The following is a 19294-nucleotide window of genomic DNA, read 5'->3' as shown; positions in this document are numbered from 1 at the left end:
TTTGTGAACCGCTATGGATGCCCTTATATTCGGGGCCGAGTGGCCCGATTCCATAAAGCACACTGTGGGCTTTACGGCCCATATTATTTTTCAGCACTAGAGAATAGCTCTGCTTCCGAATTGTTGGTGAAAATTCACTTTCTTAATCCTCTTTCAAGCACATCATTAGTTGCTAATTGCTTCATTAATAAGGTGAATTAACGTTCAATAGTGAAATTAGGTATGAATAGGGCCATAATGATCCTAGTCATGGCGATTTACCAACTAACAAAACTTATAAAGGTACCTTCAGAGTTGATCTACTTATTTTTTTCACGAAGTTTAAGAAATTGACGCCTAGTATGTTACATGGATATGTAATATATAGATAAATTAAGATAAAGAAAAAATAGAGAGAATAAGGGAGGAAAGAAAAATTAAGAGTCATAGTTGGTTTGAGCATGAGTTTTAAGGAATATATAAAGAAAAATGGATTGAATAAGTTAGTGAAAAATGAATTCCATTTATATATATATATATAGGGGTGTACTAGTATAACAACTAATTTTAAAGTTACAACGTACATCCAACCACGTGCTGCCACATGGCACGAAAAATGCAATATTGTATACAGAAAAATGCAATACGCATTTGTAGAAGCTATAAATGAATTTCGGCAGATTGCATTTTTGTTATATGCAGATTGCATTTTTTATTGTTAAGTTTTGCATTTTAGATATTGATTGTTTAAATTGCATTTTATATATAGACGGATTGCATTTTTATATGTGAAAATGCAAAACTTAACAATAAAAAATGCAATTTATGTGAAAATGCAAAACTCAACACTATAAAATGCAATTTACATACAACAAAAATGCAATCTGCGAAAATGCATGTACAACTAGATTGCATTTTTGTGTTTAAAATATTGCATGTTTTGTGCCACATGGCAGCACCAGATTGGATGTACGTTGTGACTCTAATTAAGGGGGCACCCTAGTGCTCCCCTATATATATATATATATAAATTTTTTTAAAAAAATTTCACACAGTTGAAATGAAAAAAAAAGAAATTGGCGAAATTAAAGAAAAAACGACTTTAGTTGATCTAAACTATATTTAAAACTAAAGTTAATGTTGATCAAATACAGCTACTACAAAATTGTAACACAGTTGAAATGAACAAAAAAAAAACAGAGCTTTTCTATAGATCAAAATCACTAATTTACAAATGAAGAATACAAAACATGACATATATTTGAGATTTAAGATATCTTTAGCGTTACAAAACTTGAACTACTACAATTTACACAACACAAGCTGTCATCTAGGGCCTGAGAGGCGAACCGCAGAGAGATAGGCGTCGCTGTTGCAGTCCGAGGGGCCCGAGGAGGTGCCCCCTTCACTGATGGACTTAAAGAAGCTTGAGTAAAGCCTCGACCCTAGCTGGGAAGCCGTTGGAGGAGGAGGGACCGGGCTCAGCCCTTCGAGCATCTGCACGACTTTAGTCATAGGCGGCCGAAGATGCATATCATCTTGTATGCACCACAAAGCAACTTTGATGGCTATATCAATCCTCTCATCTTCCTCATTGATCTTCAGCTTCTCATCCATGATCTCCTTCAACTTACCTTCCTCCATCATCTTGAACGCGTACGAAGGGAAGTGCGACTTCTCAGAGCTCTGCGAAGGGTCATAGTTTTTCCGGCCACCAATGAGCTCGAGCAACACCATGCCATAGCTATACACGTCGCTCTTCTCTGATATAGCGTAGCTAGTGATCCACTCTGGTGCAAGATAGCCTCTGGTGCCCCTCATCGTTGTGAACACGTGGCTTTGCTCGCGTGTCATGAGCTTCGCCAGCCCAAAATCGGAGACCTTAGCCATGAAGTGGTCATCGAGAAGCACGTTCTCAGGCTTGATGTCGCAATGTATGATCTTGACATCACAGTCCTCGTGGAGATAAGCGAGGCCTTTGGCTGTTCCGACAGCAATGTTGTATCGCGTGTTCCAATCAAGCAAGAATTCGCCTTTGTCTTGCTTGAACAGCCATTTGTCTAAGGAGCCATTGGCCATGTACTCGTAGGCTAGGAGGCGGTGGCTACCATCCGCGCAGAAGCCCCTGAGGCGGACTAGGTGGACGTGATGGATGCTGCCTATGATGCTCACTTCAGCACGAAACTCCTTCTTGCCTTGGCCAATGCCTTCGAGTTGCTTGACAGCGAGGCGGGTTCCATCAGGGAGAGTAATTAAACAGAAAGCAATTCCCCGAACTATTCTGGAAAAACATAGCACCACATGAGCAATTGCTAAGACACGAAGCTTTGCAGCTGTCTAAGGTGGTTTCCTTACTGAATGGCTGAACAAATGGCAATGCGAAGTAGCTCAGATCATCACCGCCACTAACAAGTTCTACCTGACCATCACAGGGAGGAGCGACCATAGATTTGCACGAGGTAATGGATGAGGGACACTGGCATGAATTACCGGGATAACAGACTGCGTAGGGATCACAGGCTGTAGGCCTACTACATTGATCTTGTGGTATTCTTGTCGAAGATGGATTAGTCGAGCTACCTTGAAGCATGGAGAATGTGATAGAGCCATCACTGCCTATCACCGCAATCCACGTTGCATTTGCATTGGTGCTCTCCGAGAAGATGAACTGCCAAAGCAACACCTTACTCGAATCATAGAATTTCCAAGAATTGCCACTTAGAATAGCTGAGGCCGCTGCACCGCCCCCTTTATTGATGGTTATCCGGGTATCTCTTCTCATAGTCCAATACAGCTGTGGGGGGTTGAAACCCGCGCGGAGAGACATGTCCCCGTCCTTGATCTCAAGCGAGTAAGTCAAGTTGGCCGTGCCACGGTCACTAACAAGCCTCATTCCTTGAGAGAATTCTTGATTTGGGAGAAGGGTGTTAGTGGGATGGCTAAAACTCTGCCAAACAAAGCTAGTGTTATCACTCCCAACCAAAACAAGATTCCCATTATCCAACAACTGCAATGAAGAAACTCCTTTGTTTGCAGTATCAGAAGACCAGATTGTGGATCCATCACTCTGCAAGAAGGCATTGCCAGAGACATCGAACTCGAAGCTGTCTGAATTCTTAACTGGGGAATCCCTGTTGGCAGCCCAAACTATAGTTGAGCTTTTGTGCATCACAACAAGAAGAAATTGAGTAACATCAGCAGCAGTGGTGGTTAAACCGAAGGCGAAATTCGAGTTGTTCGACAACATAAACATTCCATCATTGTCTATGTAGTGCATTTGAGCACCTCTGAATCCTGGATCTATTCTCCCTATACGTTGCACACTCCCATTGCAGAATTCCAGCAGCAACAGTAATACAATAGGAATCAAGGAAAACCCCCAATTTCCCATCACCACATACAGATTTGCTTCAGCAACAACCAATATCAAAAGTAAACCAAACTATAACTAGTCCCTCTAACTCAGCATACCTCAACCAGAAAACCCACTATATCAACTGATTCAATGGTCCCCACTTTTTCAAAAAACCCACAATTCTGAAACATCAAACCCCAATTGTTTAAACCAAACCAAGCAATGAACAAGAAAAATTCGATCTTTCAACTAATTTTTTATTCCTTTCCTTTCAAGAATTTGAAGGAATACCGCAATTTTGAAGATGCAAACCCCCAAAAACAGACCATAAAATTATCCAATTGAAGTTCTTGACACCCAAAGATTGCAATGACAGAGAAAGGGACAGCTCAATTTTGGCAGCAGATGAAGTTCTTAAACAGGAAGCTTGACAAATAAATGATCCAATTGAAAAGTAGACAGAGTTTCCAGTCCAAATTCATCAGATGAGACTGCAATTTGCTGCAAAAGCAAGACTTCGAATTTAAGAGGAAAATACTCTGCAGCAAGGCATTATAATAAGCACAAACATACCATTCACAGAATTGCAGCCACCAAAAAATGGAGTCTTTTTTGCATAATAAGACTGACGGAGGAGGAAAAATAGAAAGAAAAAGAAGAAGAAATACAAGTGGGATTTGAAGAGATTGGAATTTTCCTAGAATTGAAGGCAGAAACGAACAAAGAGAATTGGATGAATGTGTCTATGCTTATGTCAAAGGCTTGGAGAGATCTGAGGTAGGCATTAAGTTTTTATTGTCCAAAAACAAAAAATACACCTATTATGGGGCGATGACCATTTTTTGATTAAAAAACAAGATTAAAAATTGGAAGTAGGACCCTAAGTTCATCCATGATTATATTTTTCCTTGATATCAAGAAAATGCTCATGTATGTGTTGCATAATGTTTGCGTATGTGTGTGAAATTATAAGGTTTTGAAGTCAAGAAATTCAATCGAGCATCAACATCAACATCTACACTACCTAAAAGTTATTTCTGGACTCGTGATTGGTGTGAAGAGTTTCCCAGAAATTTGTGTATATTCTATGCTGGATTTTCACACAGCTTTCGCCTTTTTGGTAGGAGAAAGTAATCATTCCTTTTATTGCAGAAATCCCGAATTATCTAAGACGGAGGGAGTATTATATAAAATTTTCAATGAACAAAATTATGTGTTTTCCCTAAAGAAACAACTACACTTACTTTAGCTGTAGCTTGTAAGTATCAACTTTACCATACAAATTTAAAATGATAACTTGCACTCATAATAATAAGGACTCGTTAATAATTTTATTAACTTTTTAATTGTCCCTTTTGAAAATTTAATAGAGTAAATATTTTACTAGTATTAACGCGAAAGTTGAAAAAAAAAACATTGCTTGATGTGAAATACAATTCACGAAGTGATGTTTCAAACATGAATTATAAAAGGACCAATTAATTAGCAGATGCATTCACATGATGATACCACTAAATTAAATATAATCCAGTTGGAACGTGCATGCATAGTTGATATATGTCGCATGATTATTATTAGTAGTATGATATTTGATTTTTGAAAAATAGAATCGTGATTGGTTGGAGTGCATCTAACCGATTTCAGGATTTGCACCCCATTCATTCACGTTCTAAATATTAAATACAAAATACTCCTACAACTTTATTTTCAATTCGTACGAGGAGTTATATCTACTACTCCTATTATTTATCTTGAGATCAAGACAAGTTTCAATTTTGTCTAGTCAATTTCGATTTCGAAAATTTCACACCACACTATATTCTAAGAAAAATCTTTTCCAAAACTTTGTCATTATTTCCGTCAATATATTCATAACATTATAGTAATATTTAATGAGATAATTAATTTCGATGAAAGCGGCGATATGGCAAAAAAACTGAGGAATATTAAACAATGAATACATGAATTAATTAGATCGATTGAGGTAATCAATTTGTATTCTCGTATATTGGGATTAACGAAGATAACGGTTGCAAAATGACAAGACAAATACAGTACGTATTGTCAATACGTATTTTATTTTTAATTTAATATTTATACAGCTGGCAAATTTGTGATTACAATGTCGCTGATTTCTAGAACCATTCTTGATGCAACAATGTTGACAATGAGATTATGGCTCACAAGTATATACTACGAACACATGTAATAAAATTAATTACTGTAGTATTTGTTGGTGGGCGTATCTATTTGTTTCTAGAAATAGAAAAGTTCAACGTTAGCAGTTGAAATTGAGTTGATCATGCAAGAAATGCAAATATGTAACCGTATAAATATTATCCAGGCTCAACTTGTCACTTTCTTTATGATTAAAATCTAATTGGGGGTATCGAATGAAATAGACGCAAAATAATTATAAACTCACAACTTGAGCAATGTGAGAAGAAAAAAGATTAAGTCAAAAACTTTTACCATTGGTCAAGATTTGTTTCAAATATTTTTTACATATACAATATGCCGTATCTTTTTATGTTGATTTCTATATGTTGCGTATATTTCCTTTAAAAAATACTACTATACTCCAATAAAAGTTATAGTAGCAATTATTTTACATATATTGATGTGACGAAATATGAAATATATATCCATTTTCCATTAACTGATTTAACTTAATTATCAATTCATATGTTTTCAAACAAAAGAGTATTGATGGAATCATGGAAATGTCCGAGTTGGTTAGGCATTGAAAACTGCAGCAAGGAAAGCACTAAAAATTTACAATTACAATTATCATTATTAAAAGTGAAAAGCTACTTTTGTTTGAAGAACACTTCTTCTCACTATTAAACAAAGCATTAGGTTAGAAACTTTATTTTGAAAAAAACTTCAAACACTAAAAAAGCTATGAATTGGTATTGGACAAAGATGCGGCTTAGCGGTGTTTTATTTTATTCATTGATAAATAAACATAATTTTTTTTAAATCATACCATTGTGAACTTGAACTTGTGATCCAATTAAATTAGTAGGACAATGTAAAAATTGTTTGTCAAACGTTAGATAAAACATTTGTGGGATTAACTGCAATAGATTAGCTGCATTGTAAACGTTGAATAAGTTAGTAATACCAAGATATAGAAGCATATATGGATATTTCTAATTGTTTGATATCATAGTTAAGCTTAACTCAAAGCCCAATATAAAACCAGGGCCCTATCTAATCTTACTAAAATTATAACATTAACCTTATTTATGTATCTCACCAATTTGTCAAGTTAAGCCATGTTATTTAATATACAATACAAATTTAGATAATTTCTTTTCTATCAAACAACAATATAAAAAAATTATATCTCTGCATATCTTGACATGAAGCTCGTATTTCTTATATTGTTTTACATATCTTCTCATATTCCATCTTTTGTATCAAACGAGTCCTAAGTATATCCTTAATCCTCGTCATACTTGAAAATGAAACAAAATTTGTGTTCCTACATTAGTGCCCGATAATGTGTTATGTGTGTATGCCATTGTAGGGAAAAAATAAAATCCGAATTGATTCTTTAATTAATTATATAATGTAGACTGCCAGTGAGAATTATTTCCACCCCATAGAAATACTTTTGAACAGCCATATTCTCTCTCTGTGGAAAATTTTCTCAGTTCTTATAGTGGACGTAGATCACACGGCAAATTAATGCGAATTTAATGTTAAATTGATAAGAATAAAGAGAAAATAATTGAAGTATTGTTAGTTAAAATACAAATCCACTTTATTACGGAAAAACTTATCAAAAGTAACAGAGATTAATTTTGATGGATAACTCAATTTTTTTTGAACAGATGTAAGAATAACTAATATTTTAATTATAAAATTAAAATTTACTTTTATATTTTAACTCCTCTAAACTTGATTTGTCATTTTAAGTAAACTTCTGATATAGATAAAATCATTCGTAATTGAATATCTTTGTGAAAATATGATTAACCTGATCTTATTGTTTCAAGTACTTCAATTGAACTACTCATTTTCGCATAACTTAGAATTAGAACCCCTAAAATTGAAATCATGAAAAAACTAAAAAAAAAACAAAAATAATAATCATGACCTAGATATTCATAATTAATGATGAGTGTTAAAATGACATGAAGAATTATTAGCAACGGTAATAAAGAAGTGGTGAAATAAAAGGCTGAAAAATTTGAAAAGAATTTATTTTGAGAAGAAAAAATGACAGAAGAGGTTTTGCCTTTGAGTATCTATATTTTTCCGAAATAACATAAATTCGAACACATAATCTTTATTTATGAAATAAATTTATTTCCTAATCAGAAACCCAGAAATTGAAATAAAAGTATTCAACAGAAAGAAAGTATTCCACTCTGTTTAAAGAATCTGTTTCAAACGCAAAGAAAGAGACTAATCGATGGCTAAGAGCATTCCGATTCTACCAATGGCGTCGGCCGATCCTTCGCCGGTAGTCGAGGAGAAGCTCTTCAAAGGATCCGCCATGACTAAACGAGGAGCGTATGCCGCCATCTCTTACATGGCTTGTGCTGGTAATCTTTTAATTCTCTAATCCCAAAATAGTTGTTCTGATTTTAGTTAATTCGTTAAGCGTTAAGGCCAATAGGCGAAGGATTCAATATAAAACAAATTAAGTTGATTTACTGTTAAGGGTTTGATTTTCTGTGCAAGTGAAGCTGAAATTATTAGTTCTAATGAGAGGATTGAGTTTTCCTCAGTGTTGAATTTCCGTAGATATTGATATTCATTGAGGTTAAGTTGTCTGAATTGTCAATTTTCAAATCAATGTGGAGTTCAATTGAGTATTGGAACTGTAAAATATCAACCTTGCTGGGAGATTTTTTTGTGCAGGTTTAATTTCCAATAAAAAGGTTAAAATATTAGTTCTAATAAAGATTAAGCTTACCATGTCTTGGAGAATGAGAATTATTAGCTACAGTATTGTAGTCCTATGCAAAAATCATGCCTCACTCAGAGTTTTATGGTGCGAATTTGATTTGTCGTCTTTAAAAAAGTGAGTTCATTGTTATTTTGCAGTGCTCTTGGTGTTATTTAATAAAGCTGCTCTTTCTTCATACAACTTCCCGAGTGCCAACGTCATTACACTTTGTCAGGTATAGTAATATTTTCTGATATCAATGGTGAAGGGGTACCGATGGCAAAAGTTTCCATCAATGGTCATTATGGAATTCGGTAGTCATCACTTTAGAAGGAGTACAGCACTTTGGTTTTCATGTTTTAAGTTGCAGTGGATGACATGGTTCTGATAACTTGATTGATTGTATATGCTGCAGATGATATCTTCATGTTGTTTGCTTTATGTTCTACGACGCTCAAAGCTCATTTCTTTTAATGCTAACGAATCCGTAGCTGCCAGTGACAGTTCCAACATGTTGGTATCAATACAGACGTTGATTCGCACTTCACCTCTCGCTTTTACCTATTTGCTTTACATGGTAACATTTCTCTCCTAATTTATTGAGCTTTGTCCTGTTGCAGATGGTAATCTTTATCCCCATACAAAAGTTTATTCACAAATTCTCTTGGTTGCCTTGAAAGCTAGTTACCATGGAGTCAGTTCGAGGTGTTAATGTTCCAATGTATACAACACTGCGAAGAACTACAGTTGTAGTTACAATGATTGTTGAGTACCTCCTTGTGAGGCAGAAGTATACACGTCCTATTCTTGGAAGGTAAGCTCCATCTCACTCTGTCAAAGCTTTTTGATTAGATTATTTAGCTGCCTATCTCACAGAAAGTGCATGGTAGCATAAAAGGTTCACTATGTTCGAACTATGATAAAAACATACATTATCACCCATCGATTGACATAGCAAACCAATTATGAATCATAAGTTTATTTACTTTGGATCGAACTCTTCAACTAGACTTTAAAGGTAAACTTTCACCCTCCACGGTCAATGTGTTGGAACATAGATTGCTACAGTCCACAATCTACTTGCATTGAATACACAAACATTGCAAATAGAAGTTTTATCATGACAGCAATCTACTTTTGGGCCCTCTTCTGAATCTGGACTCTCTATTTCCAAAATATTTCTGCTTAATATGGATATGTTCGAAGTGAGATTATTTCATTCCTTTTCTACTGTCTTAATAATTATGGTTTTGTTAGTGTGACCTTGATAGTTCTGGGTGCTTTTATTGCTGGATCCCGGGACTTGTCGTTCGACTCCTATAGCTACCTTGTTGTTTTTCTGTCCAACTTTACCACTGCAATATATCTAGCAACCATAGCCCGTATTGGTATTACTCCTTTACCCTCAGTTCAAATGTTCTCTTTTTAGCTCCATTCTTTGCTCATCATTCCAATTTTCTCCCCCCAGGAAAATCCAGTGGCCTCAATAGCTTCGGCCTTATGTGGTGCAACGGTATGTACCTATACAATTGTAGCTTTGAAGTCCTAAACTCCTAATTATTCAGACACCACACTCTTTGTTTGAGAGTTAGACCTGTTTTTTCTGTAGGAATCTTATGTGCTCCTGTTCTACTGCTTTGGACCCTTTTCCGAGGTGACTTGGAGATGACGATGAGTTTTCCATATTTGCTTTCTCCTGGTTTCCTGGTAATGCGTGTGACGAATTTTTAGAGTGGTGCATCTTAATACATTTATAAGTTGTTTCATGCTTATATGGTTTCAGGCAGTGCTACTTTTTTCGTGCATACTAGCTTTCTTCCTGAACTATAGTATATTCCTCAACACGACTCTGAACTCTGCACTCACACAGACTATCTGTGGTAATTTAAAGGTTTGTCCTATTTTCCTTCTACTTCTTTCTTTTATACTTACTTCTTAAACTAGTTTTAATTTTCGAAGTTGTGACGATTTGGTGATCGCATATAAATCAAACTTCTTTTTGGGTTCCCCATTCATTTAATGAGGGCAGGAACTGAACTGAAGCAATATTGTCACTACCACCCTTTCAAAATCATGTTCACAGTGTTGTCGACTGCCAAGAAACTTATGCTAACATGCCTATTTTGTACGGTTTTTGCAGGATCTTTTCACGATTACACTAGGCTGGGCTATTTTTGGTGGGCTGCCATTCGATTTGGTACGTGCAGTACACGATACTTCATTTTGTTCTCCTATGCTTCTGACCCTAATATGAATGTGTGTTTTGTTGCCAGTTGAATGTGATTGGGCAACTTCTCGGCTTCATAGGCTCAGGCCTGTATGCCTATTATAAGCTTATTGGGAAATAACTGCTTTCAAGTCTCAACTTCTTCAATGGATTTTTGTGCATTGCGTTTGCATCTCTTGATATTTTGACGGTGGTACAAGATTCTAATGTCCAAGAGGGAAGCATGACTTTCGAAGGAGGACTTGCTGCTGTAAAGCATACTTTCTGGTTTTAAGAAGTGGAGATTGGTGACGCATTTCCACCTTATAGAGAGACTAGAATTGGTTCTTGTTAACAGCACTGCAGTCTACAGTCACTTTGATTATTCCTATAATGTAAGAGAAGTAGCAGTAATGTGTTTAAAGAGAGGAGGCTAGAAACTAACCCATTAATCTTCTTTTTTCCTCACGACTTACTAGTTACATTTTCGATGTGTTTGTAAAGATACAAATTAATTGAAAAAATTGTGCAAACTTCCACAGAGTTCAAATTTTATTCTAAAGAATTTAGTAATATTCCTAATTAATTTACAGTTTAATAAGTGGTTTTATTTAGAAGAAGGATAATATTTTGGATTTTGGCATGGAACGGCCACCTCTCATCAATTTGTGTGGCAGAGAAAGAGATAGCCTTTTTTGCAAGATTTGGTTACCCTCTCCAACACAAACAACCACTCCACTCAAAAACAAGAAAAAAAAATCAAGAACTTGCAGAAGCTGAAGCAGAGCATCCATGGCCAACATGATCATGGCCTCTCCAAGAACTCTAATCACCGCCCACAAACCCAAACCCCAAATCCAAACTCAACCCCATTTTTCTGTCCCCAAAATCAGTCTCCCCACATCCCTCAAAGTCAAGCCCCAGCACCTCCTCGCCGCCGCCACAGCCTTGTCCCTAAGCCACGCGCCGCCGTCGCTGGCGGCAGACATCGAGAAGGCGGCCCTTTTCGACTTCAATCTGACTCTCCCCATCATCGCGGCGGAGTTCCTGTTCCTGATGTTCGCAATGGACAAGCTGTACTACTCGCCGCTGGGGAAATTCATGGACGAGAGAGACGCGGCGATCAGAGAGAAGCTGAACAGCGTGAAGGACACGTCGGCGGAGGTGAAGCAGCTGGAGGAGCAGGGGGCGGCGCTGATGAAGGCGGCCAGGGCGGAGATATCGGCGGCGCTGAACAAGATGAAGAAGGAGACGCAGGTGGAGGTGGAGGAGAAGCTGGCTGAGGGCAGGAAGAAGATCGAGGCGGAGCTGCAGGAGGCGCTTGCTAGCCTTGAGAAGCAGAAGGAGGATACCATTGCCGCCCTCGATTCGCAGATCGCCGCCCTCAGTCAAGACATCGTCAACAAAGTGCTCCCTACTTCTTGATCGATTTCCATTCTACTTCCTATGTATTTTTTAAAACAAACTATAGTATGTAACTACTGATTTTTATGTTTCAACTCTGTTTTCAACTATCAATTATCTCATATTGCAACCATAGTTTTACTAACACCAAGATTTGATCTTTGAAAAGATTCAATCTTGATGTCTATTTTAGTTCTACATATCTTGGTTTTTTCGTGATTGCACAGGATGTTGGAGGTATTTTTAAGCTGTATAGATCTGAAATTATAAATCTTGATGTAATTACTGATTTTGATGCCTGGACTCTGTTTACAACAATCAATTATCTCAGAATGCCACCAAAATTTCACTACAGATTTAAGAACACCTAGATTTGATCTTTGAAATGGATTCAATCATGATGTGAATCCATCCTCTAGTTTCAGTGTTGGCTGCTTCTTGAGGGAAAAAAGATTCAATCTTGATGTCAATTTATACTCTTTTTTTGGTTCTATATATCTTGGTTTTTTCGTGATTGCACAAGATGTTGGAGTATATTTGATTTAATAAAATGGTAGTGATAAACTACTTATATGAAAAAAAAAGAAAGAAAAAAAGTGGTATGGGTTGAATTTGAGCCCCACATGCCAAATCAGCATGGGATTCAGTTGTTTCCACCACATGTATATATCTAGTGCCATATCAGTGTTATCACTTCACATTTGCAATTAGAACAGTTTTCATCCTCAAATCAACACATATTGATGGCTTCATTTCATGCTTCTTCCTTATTCTTTCCCAAAATATAAAGGTTCATTTTTTTTAGACACAGAGAAATGATGGGCCACAGTAGTCTATCTGGGGCTCGCTTGGCTACCTTTCCATGGAGCTCTCTTGCTCATCCCACCCTCAATTTCTTCTTTCCCCCACGGTTTCATTCAAGTAATCTCTTAACTTGGAATATTATCATTTTCTTTCTATTTATTTGGAGTTTTTAATGTGATTTCTCTGTAGTTTCCAAAAATATAATTCTTCTGTTTAGTGAAAGAATTCATCTTTATTTTCTGGGCAGACTAATGATGGTTACTAAAATGTGGAGTAGTAGCTTTTTAGGTACAGATGTTAATTTCAGCTGGTGCATGATATCAGATTGCATTGTGAAATGCTGTATCCAAAACAACAATTTAGACCTCAGTTTTGTGAATTCAGAGTGTTTTTTACATATGCACATTGGTTTCTTGATATATAGATGATTGATTTGCCTTGCTTGTAGGGAAGAAAAAGCCATCTTCGTATGGTTCTCTGGTCTCATCTTTTGCGGTTTCTGCATCGGCTAAGGTTGCTAATGCCCATAGTAATACCACATTACACAGCATCAGATTCATGTACCTTGAAACTGTATAGTTTTTACCCTCAGGAACTCAGGAGAACGAAGGAGAAACGAAAAATTTGCAGCTCTCCTGCAAAATTTACATTTCAGCGTCAACACAAGCCAAGGAAGAAATGTGACACATTGTTAGACCATGAAGTTGGAGATGCTCCGTCGCTTAGTTTCACGAAGATTCTACTGTCTTCTGGACTCTTCACCTTCCTAACCGCTCAACAAGCGCTTGCAGGTCCAGACGTTGCCAGCAGCCTGCAATCGCTTCCATTTTTAGGGGATGCTGGCGATTTAAGCACAGGTTTTGCTTCAGTTAGGAAATTCTCCCTTTTAACTTGTACAATAATCTTCATGTCTCCCTCTATTTGCTCCAAAATCTTCATTACTTTTAAAAATTCACAATCCTTGCTTGCAGGCCTTCTTGCTGATATTTTTTTCAGAACTCGGGGATAAAACCTTCTTCATCGCAGTAAGACACCACTAGTGTGAATGTACATGAATAATCTGTTTGCAATTTCAGTAAGATGAGCATTGTGATGTTGTGAGCAGGCACTTCTAGCAGCTAGAAACTCTGCTGCTGTCACATTCATTGGGACTTTTGGTGCACTCGCGTATGTTCTTACACCTCTCGAGTCTCTATACAGTCTATCAAGTATGTTGTTAGTAGTCTTTCTCATTTCTTGATGCTATTTGGACTGGACAGAGTTATGACAGTTATATCGGTTGTTCTTGGACGAACTTTTCATTATGTCGATGACATCCTCCCGTTCAGGTTTCATGTCAAAATTACTAGTACTAATATATAGTTTTTGTTTGAATCTTTTTTTTTTGTTGTTAACATAAATCTGGCCTTTTGCAATCAGGCTTGGAAATGCTGATTTGCCTCTTGATGATCTTGCTGCAGTTTGCTTGCTGGTAAGGCTTGCTTTCTCTCTCGTCATCACTAGCTACCTCAGCTTGTATACCTAATTAACTAAAACTAAATATATTAGGTATATTTTGGTGTTTCATCCTTGCTTGATGCTGCATCTGGTGATGGCCTCAAAGCAGAAGAAGAACAAAAAGAGGTATCTTATCTACACACACATAATGATTCAAACTTGTTTCCACAGTTGAATGTCAAATGATTGATCCATGCAGGCAGAACTGGCTGTTTCCGAAGTCTCAGGGTCGGGCGCAGGCATACTTTCCGCTGCCAACACGGTCCTGAGCACATTCGTGCTCGTATTTGTAGCTGAATGGGGGGACAAATCTTTTTTCTCCACAATAGGTATATATCGCCTCCGTCAATGCCTTCTAATTCGAGTGTGACTAGAATTGTTGATGCGAAACATGAATTGTTGTAGCACTTGCTGCGGCTTCATCGCCCCTAGGAGTCATTGCAGGGGCACTTGCTGGTCATGGAGTGGCAACACTGGTGAGCTTGCAAGGCATCGTTCTATATGAAATCCGAATACTGACTGATTTGAACCTGAGATCTTTGGTTTGATAAATGCAGCTTGCTGTTCTAGGGGGGTCGTTCTTGGGAACGTTCCTCTCCGAGAAGACTATTTCATATATTGGCGGCACTCTCTTCCTCGTCTTCGCAGTAGTGACTTTAGTTGAGATCGTGAGCTAGGATTAGACCGTCGCAGCTTTCTTTCGAAAAATCTTTAGCAACATTCTAAGCATCTGAGTTTGATTTACAAAGCCTTTATTTTGATCTAATGCAGTACTACAACATAGGGTTCGGTGCCTCAATTGAATAGTAATCGTAGATTTCAAAGTGTGAAATTCAAATGCAATCAAATGACGCAATATACAATGGATGTTAATTACTATTCCTAATCAAATCCTATCTAAAGGTCTAATATATTTACTTTTGTATATATATGTAATAATAAAACAAAATATCACAATAACATAATAAATTCAATGTCACAATATATGTCATTCGAAACAAAATTTATTTTTTAGATTTACAAGTAAAGTAATTAAGTTTAAAATCTAATTAATAATTGAAATTCCAGTTAGTTGGGACCAATTCATTCAATTAAGATTATTAAACTACAATTTTGATTAATAAATACTCATTTTGTCCCATAGTAATTAAGTTGTTTTCTTTGGATCGTCCTGGAGTAGTTGAGTCGTACTCTCTTTGTCCCATAATAGATGACATACTTGGAAAATGACACAAAATTTTAGAAGATGTTGTTTTGTGTGTTAGATGGAAAAATAAAATAATATATTTATATTAATGTGAGAGATAGCTTTAAAAAAAATGTGTCATCTATTATGGGATGGAGAGATTATTTTTGACAAAAAATTTTGTTATCTCATATTTATTCTCTATCAAATTAACATCTAAATACTCTAATTTCCGTGACAAAATGAACGCCACGACTAATATAGGAATTATGGGCTTGTGTTGGTATTGAGCTTGGATTTACAAAATAACCCAATTGGAGCTCATTTCAACCAATGAGCCTAACCCAGACCCAGCTCAATTGACAACTCTAGGCAGCATGGAAGTACTATGATTCACACACATCCCATAGGCAGTAGCAGTAAACAAAAACACATATCCCTCCATCAATATAATAGTAGAAGTAGTTAAAAGATTGGACGTCAGATACCTACCTCCCATTTCAATTACAGTAGAAAAATCTTGCAAAAGATTCTCAACGGCTGTGATTAAAGAGAAGAGCAATATTAGCATTTAGCCGTTTGATATAAATGGACATTTCTAAGAGCAAATTTCTAAGAAAATCTTCAAATGATTGTGTTATGAGACGGTAGTTATTTTTCTTTTCATACGGCGGGCGTGCACATGAACATATCTCCCACGTCGATTATACCATGTGGGACCTTCCATCAATTGCCAAATCCCAGTTTTTTCAATTTACAATCCTTCGGCTTAATTATTCTAAATACAATTATGAAAAATAAAATTTATTAGTTTCGTAATTTTATAAATTAATTAGAAAAAATTTCAAGTTTAAATTATTCCAGTACTATTATTATATTATGAATGGATAACATTGAGACTAATTGTTGGTGATAAATAGATTCGATTTTCCATTTTTCATATCAGATATAATTCTTGTAAATGAGTTTGTTGTATTCTAGTTGAGGCAAATCAAAATTTCTTATTTTTTTATAGTAAACTTTAACAGTTATTGGACATATCAAAATTTGATCAAATTTTAAAATTTTCCATAAATTTGCCTATCTAAATAATTGTTGCTACGTTTTAGTTTGAGAAATCCATTACTAATATCACGAACTTTTGTTGAATTTTAAATTTTCACATAAAATTAAAAATTGATTGTAAATGCCATGAACTTTGATATTGTTGCTAATTTTTATAGCTTAACTATTTAGGCGAAAATATCAAGCATGGAAAATCGGCAACCAACAAAGTTCATTAGTTTTATGTTATAGTTTTAAGTTGAAAAAGTCCAAAATTTTATCAAAGTTCGTGATATTTGCAACTAATTGTCCTTTTTTAGTAGTTTGAAGATTTAGTTAGATAATAATATTATGCAAATGCAAATATTATGTACGTCATCCGTCACTCGTTATGTGTTCCACACGGCACATGTCCCTTATAAAATGTCTCATTTTATTTTTAATATATTTGGCAAATGGACCTTGTAGTTCACTAACTTATGTATTTTTTTAACATTTTACTATAAAACAAATTCATTTCTACACATATTTTATTACTAAAATTAATAAAATTTCTATTAACTTTTTTTAAAAAAATTTCTTGAATTCATGCAAATTTTTGTGTGATATTTGTTGGTGGATGGATGGAATAATATATTAGTAGCACTAATTAAAGACGAGAATAATTAGAAAAAGGGGCTGGACCATCATGATTATATGGAAACTAACCTTCGTCAATATTTTCATTAGAGCATTCCCAACAGTTTTCCTAAAACCTCCCTTATTTCTCCCTAACTCCTGTCACATCAGCGCCACATCAGCACCATAATTTATCCTCAGTTTTTAGCCAACTTTTAGCCAACAGCTCCAATGGTTCCTCCCTTATTTCTTTCTAACTCAACATTTCATTTTTACATCATCACTAATTTAATTGTTTTATTTTTGTATATAATAAAGCTAGCTAATTTAATTTATAAGACAAAACAAATAATAGTAATTTAATTTAATTCTCGTCGGACCGAGAATGAGAAGACGATTCAGAATTCATTAAATATAGATGGAGAGAGAAAATAAATGAAGAGAGAAAAGGGATGAGGAGAGAATGAAGAGAGAAAAGGGATGAGGATGGGGAGAGAATGAAGAGAAGGTGTGTATTTATAGGGGGGAAATTAAAAAAATATATATATATATATATATATATATATATATATATATATATATATATTTATCGCCCACAGTGGTCGGCGATAATTCGGCGATAATCGGCGATTTAACGCCGGTTGGCGATAAAACGGGAGGAAAAATTGCCGAATTATCGCCGACCTCTCCCATTGGTCGGCGATAACTCGGCGATAGACGGCGAAGAAACGCCGACTTTTAGCCGGCACCATAGTGAGGGTAAGAAAGCAATCCAAATCAACGTAGACAAACAAATTTCATTATAAATATTTTTTTGGAATGTGGAGTATTCTTTTACATCTATCTTATTCTTGTGATTCCAAAATCATAGTATTATCGGATATTCATTTGGAATCATAACCTAAATTTGTCAATACTTGAAGGGTCCGATAAATTTACATTGTCATTCATTTGAAATAAACATTGTTAGTAGGAGTACAAACAAAAGTTGCAAATGAAGGAATGGCGGGGCAATTTTCTAATACTGCGAAACATTAGGTTTGGTTTATAATTTTAAAACGAAGAAGGCGGTGGGTGATTTTGTAATTGTGTAGTTATAGTGGGGTGAGAGGGGAAAAGAGAAAAATATGAATAACGAAGTTGAGAGTGGGGACCACAACAAAATCTAAAAAGGCTGAACTTACATGATTCTCTGCATACCTACAGCCGTCAATTTTCATCAAAAGTACCAAATTATCCTCCTTACCTCGATTCCCACGAAAAGCCACCACATTTCATTTGTAATCACCAAGATTTATAATCACTAAGATTTTCCAATTACTGCGAAACATTAGGTTTGATTTAATCACCAAGATTTTTCTTCATGTTTTACTTAATTTTTTCTTGCATTTATTTGGAACTAAGAAAACCTCTCGTATTAGGTAAGATTATGTACTAGTAATAACTAGTCCCTCTGTTCCATAGTAATGAAGATATTTTTTTTGACATGAATATTAAGAAAAATTATGTTAAGTGAGTTAAATAGAAGTAGGATAAAATGGAAAATAAAAAAGATAGAGAGATGAAGAGAGAAAAAAAAGTAAGAGAGAGTAAAGTAAGTATGGAAAAATATGTTCCTTTAGAGAAATGACTTTATTCTTATGGAACGTATCAAAATGACAAAATGACTTTATTAGAGGGAATAATAAATTTGAAAGAATAGCTGATTCTTGTTTTTTTCCAAATTACGTAAACAAACATAATTATGAATTTATGAGACTTTGTACCTTTCAAACACTTAAAACCTAACAAGTAATCTTTAATAGAGCTTGGACTTTATTGATCGATATCTCAAAAGATTTTAGTAGACTTTTTGCCAAACCATTATGGTTTAATATTTATTACTACTACAATTTCTTTAAACTAACCTCGATATTTATGAAGAAAACTTCCAATTAAAAACTCCTACCAATTTGTAATATCAAATCTCCACTTTAGTCTTTTAGATATGTTCTATTTCATTTATTTGTTGCCATTTTAGTACTACTAGTTATCATTTTTACGTTGAATGAATATTATTTACAATTACACTTATTTTTTTATTTATCGAAAAATATTCAAGTTTGTTCATAAAATAAGTTATTGAGTATGTTGAATGGGAAATTGGTCTCTAAAACCATGAACTTTGCCAAATATTTGGTATTTCCCATGAACTTTGAAATTGGTATATAATATCACAATCTTTACATTTTGTTTGTTATTTTCCCACGGCATGTTTATTACTATATTTGACTAACTTACGAGGCTTTTTAATCA

At 35.3% G+C, this 19294-nt stretch overlaps 4 protein-coding genes across 4 annotated transcripts; 3 read left to right on the top strand and 1 right to left on the bottom strand.

Moving 5' to 3' along the window:
* Positions 1 to 1161: 1161 nt before the first annotated feature.
* LOC125192036 (G-type lectin S-receptor-like serine/threonine-protein kinase SD2-5) lies at positions 1162 to 4137 on the bottom strand. The gene is given in 2 exon segments (XM_048089490.1): positions 1162 to 2223; positions 2225 to 4137. Coding segments are annotated over 2 exon segments (2064 nt in total). The 5' UTR covers positions 3371 to 4137; the 3' UTR covers positions 1162 to 1305.
* A 3540-nt stretch (positions 4138 to 7677) lies between these two features.
* On the top strand, positions 7678 to 11001 carry LOC125192623 (UDP-N-acetylglucosamine transporter UGNT1). Its single transcript, XM_048090246.1, has 10 exons — positions 7678 to 7893; positions 8399 to 8475; positions 8656 to 8817; positions 8921 to 9054; positions 9498 to 9628; positions 9709 to 9753; positions 9850 to 9947; positions 10024 to 10131; positions 10381 to 10437; positions 10514 to 11001. Exons 1-10 carry the CDS (start codon positions 7761 to 7763, stop codon positions 10586 to 10588), a joined length of 1020 nt encoding a protein of 339 aa, XP_047946203.1. The 5' UTR covers positions 7678 to 7760; the 3' UTR covers positions 10589 to 11001.
* A 160-nt stretch (positions 11002 to 11161) lies between these two features.
* LOC125192624 (ATP synthase subunit b', chloroplastic-like) lies at positions 11162 to 11983 on the top strand. Its single transcript, XM_048090247.1, has one exon. The coding sequence runs from the start codon at positions 11239 to 11241 to the stop codon at positions 11869 to 11871; it is 633 nt and encodes a 210-aa protein (XP_047946204.1). The 5' UTR covers positions 11162 to 11238; the 3' UTR covers positions 11872 to 11983.
* Positions 11984 to 12541: 558 nt separating this feature from the next.
* On the top strand, positions 12542 to 14917 carry LOC125192622 (GDT1-like protein 1, chloroplastic). Its single transcript, XM_048090245.1, has 11 exons — positions 12542 to 12771; positions 13103 to 13167; positions 13247 to 13522; positions 13626 to 13679; positions 13760 to 13821; positions 13914 to 13982; positions 14074 to 14125; positions 14203 to 14277; positions 14351 to 14480; positions 14557 to 14627; positions 14709 to 14917. Exons 1-11 carry the CDS (start codon positions 12666 to 12668, stop codon positions 14826 to 14828), a joined length of 1080 nt encoding a protein of 359 aa, XP_047946202.1. The 5' UTR covers positions 12542 to 12665; the 3' UTR covers positions 14829 to 14917.
* Positions 14918 to 19294: the final 4377 nt, after the last annotated feature.

The sequence above is a fragment of the Salvia hispanica genome, chromosome 6, assembly GCF_023119035.1.
Source record: "Salvia hispanica cultivar TCC Black 2014 chromosome 6, UniMelb_Shisp_WGS_1.0, whole genome shotgun sequence".
NCBI lineage: Eukaryota > Viridiplantae > Streptophyta > Magnoliopsida > Lamiales > Lamiaceae > Salvia > Salvia hispanica.
Note: the sequence above shows the minus strand (reverse complement) of the source record. Positions and strands in the feature narration are given on the sequence as shown.

Bases quoted from the DNA above. Each gene is read 5' to 3' on its own strand.
- LOC125192623 (XM_048090246.1), top strand. From the start codon at position 7,761: ATGGCTAAGAGCATTCCGATTCTACCAATGGCGTCGGCCGATCCTTCG. The intron at 8,476-8,655 runs GTATAGTAATAT...TATATGCTGCAG, and splicing joins ACGTCATTACACTTTGTCAG to ATGATATCTTCATGTTGTTT. The intron at 9,754-9,849 runs GTATGTACCTAT...TTTTTTCTGTAG, and splicing joins CGGCCTTATGTGGTGCAACG to GAATCTTATGTGCTCCTGTT.
- LOC125192624 (XM_048090247.1), top strand. From the start codon at position 11,239: ATGGCCAACATGATCATGGCCTCTCCAAGAACTCTAATCACCGCCCAC.
- LOC125192622 (XM_048090245.1), top strand. From the start codon at position 12,666: ATGATGGGCCACAGTAGTCTATCTGGGGCTCGCTTGGCTACCTTTCCA. The intron at 13,523-13,625 runs GTTAGGAAATTC...CCTTGCTTGCAG, and splicing joins TAAGCACAGGTTTTGCTTCA to GCCTTCTTGCTGATATTTTT. The intron at 14,628-14,708 runs GTGAGCTTGCAA...TGATAAATGCAG, and splicing joins GTCATGGAGTGGCAACACTG to CTTGCTGTTCTAGGGGGGTC.